The sequence below is a fragment of the Lactuca sativa genome, chromosome 7, assembly GCF_002870075.4.
Source record: "Lactuca sativa cultivar Salinas chromosome 7, Lsat_Salinas_v11, whole genome shotgun sequence".
NCBI lineage: Eukaryota > Viridiplantae > Streptophyta > Magnoliopsida > Asterales > Asteraceae > Lactuca > Lactuca sativa.
The window spans coordinates 104,471,596-104,483,231 of NC_056629.2; the positions used below are offsets into that span (position 1 = coordinate 104,471,596).

At 33.2% G+C, this 11,636-nt stretch overlaps 1 protein-coding gene across 1 annotated transcript; it reads left to right on the forward strand.

The window, feature by feature from the left end:
- The first annotated feature begins 3,999 nt into the window (after window positions 1-3,999).
- Window positions 4,000-5,421, forward strand: LOC111900851 (GEM-like protein 4). Its single transcript, XM_023896728.3, has 4 exons — window positions 4,000-4,289; window positions 4,370-4,462; window positions 4,673-4,947; window positions 5,052-5,421. The coding sequence occupies exons 1-4, from the start codon at window positions 4,154-4,156 to the stop codon at window positions 5,229-5,231; spliced, it is 684 nt and encodes a 227-aa protein (XP_023752496.1). The 5' UTR covers window positions 4,000-4,153; the 3' UTR covers window positions 5,232-5,421.
- The last annotated feature ends 6,215 nt before the right edge of the window (window positions 5,422-11,636 follow it).

The window sequence follows — 11,636 nt, forward strand, 5'->3', positions numbered from 1 at the left end:
TAGTGTGCACGGTCGCCGTCAGCGACCACATCGATAACGAATTCCTTGCCCGTATACCGGACGGGCTTACATTGTTTTGCTTATAATTTGGGGAAAATGACTTATTAAGGTAATTAACTTTTTGGTATGTTCACATCTAGGTAACTATCTTTTTTTTTGTACACATTTAGGTAACAAACTTGTTGGAAGTGTTCACATATGACCATTATGACCTGCTATAGCAGATTAAATCCTAGATATGAACGCTTTCAATAAGTTCATTACCTAGATGTATACAAAAAAAATAGTTAGCCAAATATGAACAAAACAAAAAGTAAAAGTAAATTACACGAATAGTCCATGTGGGGTGGGGAAATTTGTGTTTTTGGAACCTAATTTTTTTTTTTTAACTTGGATGGTCCCTACTATTTATTTTTGTTGCGCGTTTGGTCCTGTATTACCTAAAAAGACTATTGTGCCCTTATTAATTTATTTTTTAATTAATTTTCTTGTTTATGTATTTATTTTTTACATATTTAAAAAAAATAATAGACCCCACATATTTGTATCTCCTCAGATGATCCATACTATTTATTTTTTAATTAATTTATTTTTTTTTAACTCGGATGATCTGTAACGCCTGTGTTTCTGGGCTTGTTATTAATGTTGATATAATAGTCTAGGTTAACCTTTGTAACCCGTTTTGAAATAATAGAAGTGTATTATTTGAGTATTATGTGTTTTGTGCTTAATTGTGTGTCTTAATTTAATTAAGAATGAAAATAAGCGTCAAAATGAAATGTTAGATAAAGCTGATATCTATGGATAATGTCGTAGTAGTTGAAACGAGGTTTCCGAATATATAAAGAATGCCGAAATCCGAGTTATAACGAAGAAGTTATGACCTGTCGAAGTTTCGCGACAGAACCGGCACGACGCTGAATGACGTAAAATACGAAATTAAGATAGAACGATATTTAGCCCTAGTAATCTAAAAAAATGTTGTAGAGTTCATTAAACCGAGAGCATGCATAAAAAGAATGCCCAAATCTGACTTCGTATGAGGAAGTTATGATTTTTCGAAGTTTCGGCTTAGCAGTAGACAGCCCGAATACTCGATTTGAGAGCGAGCGGTTTTTAGCCAAAACTTTCTAAATGAGAATTGAAGATCTCATTGATAGTAGCGAAACGATAAAAAGATAGGCGAAAACGGACGTCGGATGAAGAAGTTATGAATTTATAACGGAGTTTTCTTGTCCCGGCCTACTAAAAATAATATAAAAATAATATAATAAAAATAAAATCAAAATTAGCCAGTAGAGTCTAAACGATAGTTGTAGATCATAATCTCACCTACGCGTGGATATAAAGAACGCCAAAAACGGAGCTCGTATGCGAAAGTTATGAATTTTTGAAGTTCGGAGCGTGAACCCCAAGGTTGTGTCAGAGCTCACGAGGTGAGCATTAAGTGGCTCACGAGGTGAGCAGATGATGGACGTCTTCCAGGTCAAGCGTCCATGATGAACGCAATGATGAATCGAGCTCGTGAGGTGAATATTAGAAACTCACGAGGTGGCTCACGAGGTGAGAATTAAAAACTCACGAGGTGAGTTTAACATTTTTACCCTATAAATAGAAATCAAGGGTCACCCGAGTTTGGTTGCTCATCTCTTACTCTCCCACTCCCGATACTCTCTCTAAGCCCTATTTTAACCCCCCGAAGCCCCGGTGATCATCCCGAGACCCGAAGCAAGTCCTGAAGCCTGAAGATCCCGAGAAGAAAAGGGTTTCCGAGCCGAAGCTCTACCTGCGAGAAGCCCGGTGTGTGAAGATCTTCCAGATCTACCGAAGAATACTACTTCTGCAAGTCGTAGTGCTGTCTGATCATCTTCTGATCAAGTGAGTGTGTAGTTACTTTCTTCTAACGCATAACTATGAAGTATTTTATATGAAATATCTGTTATGTGTATATTTTGTTGTTATATGTGTGAATGTATATTCACTTTCTTCTATCTCATAGATACGATTTATTCTCTATGAAATACGTGTTATGTATATGTGTCTCATTTGTTGTTTGGAATATGTATTGAATGAGAATGGTATACAGGTTTTAAACTATGTATAAAAATATATATTTTTATCTACTAATATGTTGGGTAGAACATGGGTAGATAGTTGATGTGTGATAAACAGATGAGAGGCCTCGATGTTGTTGTTGTTGATCTAGTTATTCAGCGGAGTATGGATAATGACCACAACGTCTTTTTAGACAGTCCTGTGGAACGCTAGCAGGTTCATAACCTGTAGGTGTTGTGAACGATGTGTTCACCGTTGCACTCTATCCCCTTCATGGTTGCCTTTAGGACATCTATTGTTGAGGAAACCCCTTTGCAGTAATGTCTGTCCCGATGAAAATCTTAGATTAGGTCCCTTGAAATAGATGTTGTTTTAGGGACGTAAAGTGAGGATAACGGGAATGGATAATCGGGTTATTGTTGGTTGGTGAAATTAAATATAATTATTTATTGCGGGTTGAAAACCCTATATGCTCACCAGGCTCCCAAGCCTGACCCACTCAGTTTATTTGTATTACACGTAATGGCACGGGGGCATAAGATGGATGAATCATCAAGTTATTTTGTTTATTAGACCAGTTGTTATATGTAACTGTTGTATGGTCAATCTTTTGTTGTTTATGCTTTTGGTCTGTTTATCGGAACATGACATCCCGAATATTGTTATATAATGAAAATACATCTCTTGATGAAATGCTTTGATAAACTTTATTTTATCATATTTTGTTTTGGGAACAAATTCCACAACTCTTTTAAATCAAAAGGATTTACTCTGAAATTATTTTAAAAGCATAAATGAAACTGGTCTTTTCTGGCCGTGATTTTGGGGATGTCACATGATCCCTACTATTTAATTTTGTTACGGGCTTGGTCTCTGTCTTACCTAAAAAGACTATTGTGTACTTATTAATTTTGTTACGTCTTCATCATCTCTTCTTTTTTCGTTCCTTCAACTCCGTCGAATCAACACCACAACCCACTAAAGATGAAGAGACAGTAGGTTATGGTGTTGGTTCGCCAGAGTTGAAGTACCAAAAAAAGAAGGATGGTGAAGACGTCGATGTTACTAAAGATGGAAAAGAAATAGAAGTTGGGGAGGATGAGATATGGGATGGTGACCGGTAAGACCCAAATTAAATTTCTCAAATATGGTTTTAGGTTTACAGTGAGGAGATACAGATATGTGGAGTCTATTAATTTTTGTAAAGATATAAAAAATAAATACATAAATAAGAAAATTAATTAAAAAATAAATTAATAAGGACACAATAGTATTTTTTAGGTAAGACAGGGACCAAACACGCAACAAAAATAAACAATATGGTCCATCTAAATTAAATTTCTCAAATGTGGTTCGGGGTTTATGGTGAGGAGATACAAATATGTGGGGTCTATTAGTTTTTTTAAATATATAAAAAATAAATATATAAATAAGAAAATTCATTAAAAAAATAAATTAATAAGAGCAAAATATTCTTTTTAGGTAAGACAAAGACCAATTGCGTAACAAAAATAAACAGTAGGGACCATCCGAGTTAAAAAAAAATAAGTTAGGGACCAAAAACACAAATTTTTCCAAACCACAGGACCATTCATGTAATTTATTTTTATTTTTCGTTTTGTTAAAACGTAACTATTTGTTTTTTTTTTGTACACATCTAAGTAACGAACTTATTGAAAACGTTAACATTTATGATTTAACCTGTTATAGCAGGTCATAATGGTCATATGTGAACATTTCCAACAAGTTTGTTACCTAAATGTGTATAAAAAAAATAATTATTCAGATATAAATAATTACCTTAATAAGTCATTTTCCCTATAATTTGTGTGGTGATGGGAAATAAGAATAAACTAATAAATGGATTTTAATGAATAAGTCGATGTATAATGTTATTATTTTGTTAATGAAACGTGTTAGAATTAAGTAATTCAATTCGAGGGAAGCTGGTTGGAAGTCTGCATATCAATTAATGTAGAAACAGAGTTGACGAAGAAACAATCGCCCCGACCATAAACACCCCTATTTCCTCGTTTTTTCACACCCATTTTTTCTTCAATCCCAACTGCAAACCACAGGATTCAACACGCTTCTGTGAATGAAGATCAACACCGACGAAGACCACGGAAGTGCAGGGACGACGACCGGCTCTGCGTCATCGCCGGGTAATCTTCTCTTCAGTCCGTCTTCACTCCTAGATGCCCCGTACGAACACTCCAATTACTCTACTACAGGTATTCTCTCGATTACATACTCTGTTTTTCACTCTTTTCTTCTCTCTACTTACCTATTTGTGTTTATTGATGTATCCAAGGGACTGAAGATGGAGATCTGGAGAAAACCTGTCGAACTAAGAAACATCCCCGCAGAAAAACCAGTAGCTTCGCGTACAGAGTTCGAGATCACGGTAAGATTTTACACATAGTTGAGTTACTAAATAAGTTGTTTATGTAAAAAAAAATCATTTTCGATGTTCCTTTGTGAAGATAATCACGACTACACTGATTATATATTCATTATTTTGCTGCCCAAATTTTAGGGCTATTTTGAAATGTAAATCCGATGGTTTCCAGATCTATTGCGTGATTGAGAAAAACAAAGTCGTTAATGTTTGCAGTGAAGATGGGGCCAAAATTTTCAGAAACAGTGAAGGGGAAGCTAAGATTAGGAGCCAGAATCATACAAAAAGGAGGAAGAGAAAACATATTCAAGGAAATATTTGGGGAAATCGAAGGAGAGAAGTTGTTGAAAGCTTCTCAATGTTACTTATCAACCACCGCAGGTCCAATCGCCGGAATACTCTTCATCTCTACTCAAAAGATAGCTTTCTACAGCGACAGATCCATCGCATTGCCTTCACAAAATGGCGACCCCATTCGAAAGCCTTACAAGGTAATTAATTCAAATCACTTACTCAACCCCCTACTATTTTCAAATCTTGCTATTTTGAATTAGGTACAAATGGTTAAAATGTGATTGAATGTTGTTGATTTTAGGTATTGATTCCAGTGAACAAGATTAAAGAAGCGAATGAGAGTGAGAACGTGGAGAACCCTGCACAAAAGTACATACAAATGGTGACAGATGATGGGTTTGAATTTTGGTTTATGGGTTTTGTACGTTTTGAGAAAGCATTTCGTAATCTTAAAAAGGCTCTTTCTTTTGTTGCAAAGTGATACAAACTTTGTTTGATGAAGATAGTTGCTTTGTACAAATATGTGTTTAGCTTGTTTTTTGTATGCTTTTTTACTTTTTAGTATTTATATGTTGTAAGTTGTAATATTTTTCTTTGTAGGTTTGGAAGTTGTTAATGATAATTTGGTTCTGATTTTTGTTAGAATATTTTAATAAAGGTTAGTTTTAATATGTGATTTTTTAATATATCACTTTGTTAATAAAAATCAAATATTTTAATAAGCTGTCAGAGTGGCATATGGTTTGCCAATCTGTAAAGGAAAAGAAGACGGTAGCGGCATTTTAACGTCCTATGCCGACCAAAGCAAAAGTATGTCAAGGCCGGCGTCTCTACTAGTTTAAGTTTTTTATTTTTGTAAAATGATAAACTAGTTGGGAGAACTGTATAATATATGGGTTGATTAAAACAAAATGTTAAGTACGAACGATTAAACAGAAAATTTATTTGAATTTGAAATTGAAATAAGTGAAAATTATGAGAAAAAAACATGCAAAGAATAAATTAATTAAAATTATGTGTTTAGTATGTACTAAACGAGTTAATTATAACAAAATATTAAACATAAAAGTTTAAACTGTAAATTTATTTGGAATTGAATTTGAAATTTAAAATTTAAAATTTGATAGTCATTATGGTAGGTTTAATTTATAAATTAATGATATATTGAAAATGAAAATTAAAATAATGACAAGTGGAAAATAAATATATTTCAAATTATGACAAAATGACATGTGGCTAATCTTATAAGAGAAGGACATGTGGCAAAGTCATTTTCATTTATTAGAATAGATATTATATTTCCTTACGTGCGACTCATAATTATAACATAATAAAGAAAGAGAAAATGACAAAAATAACCATTTACACTAATGACATTACAAAAATAGCCAAAAAAATCGAAATTACAAAATTAGCCAACGATTTCGCAGATGGAGATGCCCCATCTGCGAAAGTACAAGCATCTAAAGCACAGCTGTGCTTTAGGTGCTTGTACTTTCGCAGGTGATTTTAATTTTTTTTTTTTTAATATTTTTGTTGTATATATAGGGGTAATTTCGCAGATGGAATAGGTCCATCTGCGAAATACTCTCACTCTATCTGCGAAATCGTGGTATTTTTTGTATATATATATATATATATATATATATATATATATATATATATATATATATATATATATATATATATATATATATATATATATATATATATATATATGAAATTATAATTTTTGTATAATTTCTACAAAACTTTTTATATAGCAACATAATTTCGTAGTCAAATCAATTCATTTCATAGTCAAACTTAAAAAAAAAATTATACAAAAAATACCACGATTTCGCAGATAGAGTGAGAGTATTTCGCAGATGGACCTATTCCATCTGCGAAATTACCCCTATATATACAGCAAAAATATTAAAAAAAAAAAAATTAAAACCACCTGCGAAAGTACAAGCACCTAAAGCACAGCTGTGCTTTAGGTGCTTGTACTTTCGCAGATGAGAAGCTCATTTCGCAGATGGGGCATCTCCATCTGCGAAATCGTTGGCTATTTTTGTAATTTCGATTTTTTTTTGGCTATTTTTGTAATGTCATTAGTGTAAATGACTATTTTTGTAAATTTCTCATAAAGAAAGAGATGTTAACAAAATTTACTCTAATAAATGAATAAATGAAGGTTTTTTTTTTGCTATCTCTAACTCCCATTCAATTTGCCAAATGTCATTTTATGGTTATTTTAAATTAATTTTTTATCATATATTATTTTATTAGTTTTTTTATTTAATAAATATTACATAATACTTTAATATAATAATTATAATAAATATAGTAATAAATGAATATCAATTTTATTAATTGACTTATCTTTTTATTTAAAAATTCTCAAATTAAACCTCAGTTTTTTTGTTTATTTATTTAAATTTAAAAGAAAAATCAATTTTAATGATTCATTATTTTTCTTATTTTCTTATAAATCTAAAGTTCTTAAATATTTAGATATTTATATTTAATTTTTTGTAATTAATCCATATAATACATGAGTCTTACACCTAGTATCATATAAAATAGAAGTCTATTTACGCACAACCACTTTGTTTCTGGGAATATTTTTTTACCAAAATGGTATCTTTTAAAAATTTATTTGTCAAACGAGTGTATTTTCAAATATATTTACCATTTATGGTTAAAAGGTAAAACTAATTCAATTTAGAAAAAGCAAAGCAAACAAACAAAATAGAACATGTCTCTTGAACGACATGTTTGATACTCATGACAATCCTCTTCTTTACTTCCGGCCACATCCGACGTCAGCTAGACCGATTTCGGCGATAGCAAATGCCGACAAGTCTGTCACCAACACAGAATACGTCGATGATTGCCTCCACCCTTGCTGCGACGATGAACCCTCATTTATGGTAAAAGTCATCCTCGATTCCGACCAATAGACCAAAGACCAGCCCAATTTTCTATAAGTCTTCAAACCTACTAAGCATTTTCGATTTTATCCTTTCGTAATTTGATTTATTTGCACCAACTCTATGATTTTCTTCAACTTTGTTGTGTATATCTATAAGTGTTGTGTATATCTAAAAGTAGAGGTGTTAAAAAAAATATCCGTATCCGAAATTCCGAATCCAAATTATCTGAAAAATTGGATATCTGAAATTTCAGATATCCGATTTTTCGGAATCGGAATTGGATAGTGTTTTTCAGATTTTTCAGATAATTTGGATATCCGATATCCAAAAATTTTGATTTTAATTTTTACATTATATATGTCTTATAATATGAATGTTAGTGACTTAAACATATTCAGAATACATTTAATTAAATACCTATATTATTTCATATGCCTTTCTAATTTAAAAATATGTCTTTCTAATTTAAAAACTTCATATGCTTTTCAAATTTGAATAAGATTTCAAATTTTCGGATATCTGATTTTGGTATCAAAATCCGAAATTTTGGATATCCGGATTTCGGATATTCGAAATTTTGGATACGGAATCGGATACCAAAATTCAACTATCCAAAATTCACATATCCAAATTTCCGGTTATGAACACCCTTATCTAAAAGCATTCAGATTTTATGCCATGCAATTAATTTTTTGTTTGTTCACTAGATGGATACTTGATATAACTTGTTGAATCAGTTTGGTGTATACTTGATATAACTTGTTGTCATTTACGTTTCCTTTACATTTCAACACTTTATTATTCCGCAAGTAACTATCTAACAAATCTAACTTATTATTGTTGAGCTTTTATGATCCTTTGAGATAAACTTATTCAACAACTATATATAATGTACTAACGTTTGTTCAAGTGTTTCTCCCAAAGTTTTTCTCTCAACAATTGGTATAAGAGCCAAAGTGGTTGCCTTTTAAACAAAAGTCTGAGTTTGAAAAGCCTTCTATACCACTAAAGCTCATTCTTCAAAAACAAAAAAAAAAAAAAACAAAAAACCAAAGGAAATATGGCACAAGCTTTATCATTGAACGTTTCCATTAGTGTTGGAAGCTCGAACAGAGCACCAATACTTGTTGCAAATGAATATCACCATTGGTCACAAAGGATGGAGAGGTATCTTAAGAGGCTTGGAAGGGATGTGTGGAGATCTGTAGAAGGACCACATGTCCCTGTTTTACTCCTATTCAAGCAGATGGTGCACAAGTACGACTGGGTGGAGGTCAAGCCGCAATGAATCGACCAACCAAAGATGATCTCGACAAAATGGAAAATGATGCTATAGCCTTCGATGAAATCTCTTGCGGTGTAGCTCCAGATAACTTTGACATCATCATCAACTATAAATCTGCTTAGGAGATTTGGGATGTGCTCAAAAATCTTTATCAAGGATCCGAACAAGCCCATGATAAGAAAATCACCACGGCTCTCAATGAGTTCAACAACTTCAAAGCTTTTCCCAGTGAAAGTCTTGATGACTCGTTCAAATGGTTCAAGTTCATCATCACGAAGCTATCAAATGCTGGTACAATTCGAAGCAACCATGAAACAAATATACAGTTTATTAATGGTTTGGGAAAACATTGGTCCACTGAAAAGATGATTGTACAAGGAGATAGAAAAATTCATGCTTTATCCTTATTTAAATTGTACGGAGAACTTTAGGCACAAGAATCAACGATGCATTGTGCTGATCTTGGTGTTCCACTTGCCCTGATAGCTCAAACTCCACAAGTCAAAACCAATTAGTACTCATACCCTACTGAATCATCTTACCCAATTTCCGTAGTCATATGAAGCTAATGCCGAAATGGATGATGAAGAAGAATTCCAAAATGCCATAGCTTTGGTCAGCCAACAGTTCAATAGGCTACCACCACCACCATTTCGTAAGAACCAGTATTTCACAAAACCACCTTTCAATCGTAACTTCAATCCGCAGTCTAACCACTCACGATATCCTAGAAACCCAGACCATCCACCGCAACCACAAAATGCACATCATTCCAATGGGGGACGATAGTCAAACAAAACATCAGACTACGGTACTACAACTAAAGAGAAAAATGAAGTCCTCATCTGTCACAAATGTCATAAAGAGAATCATTTTGCCAAAGATTGCAAAGCAAATGCGGTTAAGGATAAGGCATTCTATCTTAGAATGGCCCAAGAAATGGAAGAAAAAAAAAGACAAGAACGTATGTTGCTCAAGTGAAAAGAGATCATGAAGTGTGGTCATCCGGAGATGAGGATGAAGATGTCAACAACAACAAAGGAAAAGGGAAGATATGCATGGTTGCAGCTGCTAAAGAAGATCGATCGACAAAGCTGGAAAGAAACTACTGCTACATGGCCAAAGATGGCACCCTCAACATCGTCGAGTAGGTAAAAATCATGATCCATTCTAATAATTTCAGCATGCATGATTGTGAACCATATTTAGAAAGACTTATGTGTTGCCGTCCTTTCAGACTACAACAAGGATCTAGACGAAAAAAATATAGCGTCCCAAGAGCTATATCATGTGAAAGGAAGACTTAAGGATAAGAGACTTAAGGTTGCCATGCTAGAAAAAGATTTGTTACTAGAAAAGGATGCTAGGATGTTGAATGAAACTCAGTTAGATATTGCTTTAAATCAAAGGGATTTAGCCCAAAAAGAGATTGTACCTCTGAATCAATTAATAGAAAAGCTTTTTAATGAATCCGAAGTAATTGAAAATTTAGTTAACAATGGGACTATGGACAACACCTATAATTGGGGATGGTCCAACAGGCTCTCAACCCATGAGGACTCAACTCCCGTTACAATATTGATCAACCATATGTACCACCGAATCGTGAGTTTCATTATCCAGTTAATGACAAAACATTTCCTGAAGACATAAGATGCCACTTCGGTCGACTTCATGAATTGAGTAACAATTGTGTCATCGAGGAAATTCTTCATGAATCCTCTGATTATCCAAGTAATCAAATACCCATCATTGACATAAATTTTTCCAATTCTCAGTTTTCTTTAGACATTGATGAAGAAATTGTTGTGGAAGGACCAGAAATAGTTGTAAACTGTTCACCTTTACCTTCCATAAAATGTCCCAATAGTGAACCATCTTTGACATACTCTGCGGTTGTCCAGTCATCCGCACCACAAACCATAGTCAAAAGACGAGTGACTATTCATCCCATTCTTCACGAGTTAACAATTGAAAACTTCGAGTATGGTAAGTGTTCACAAAGTCCTGAACCTTCTAATTAAGATGAATCAAGTCGATGTTTTTCAAAACAGTCAAAGTTTCTCAAGAAACTGCGGCTGAACATTACCAACTACGGTTCACCATAAAATCAAGCAAAACAAGATTTCAAAGAGGAACTCAAGTCCCGAGGCAAAAATCAGGATACTAAATGTAAAAACAATTTCAAAATTGTCTAGGTTTCAAAACAAAAGAACTTAGAAAAATCCACTACCGCCAAAAATCTTTCAAAAATTACAGCAGTCAAAGGATCTGACAAAAAGAAGTGTGCAGCAACAAAAGTTTTTTCATACACTCCTACAAAATCTCAAAAGGAAGTCACTTCTTATCAAATATATTCTTTTCAAACATATTCCTTTAACGATCTAAAGTAGAAAGGTATTTTACCAACTCCTGAACCTTCAAAATCATTTCAATTAGTTGTCAGGTCAAAACCTAGGAACAATTTGTTGGGTTTTGAGCATTCTAACACCCCTAAGTGTACATGCCACCCTAAATACCTTGGATCTATGTTTTCTCTATTATACATGCAAATATGAACTTCCAAGGTATTATCCTAATCTAGCATACAAAACAATGAATATAACAAGATAGAATACATACCTCTTTGATGTAGAAAATCTTCATGAAGCTTGAGTGCCTAGCGCCCCAAGTGTGACAC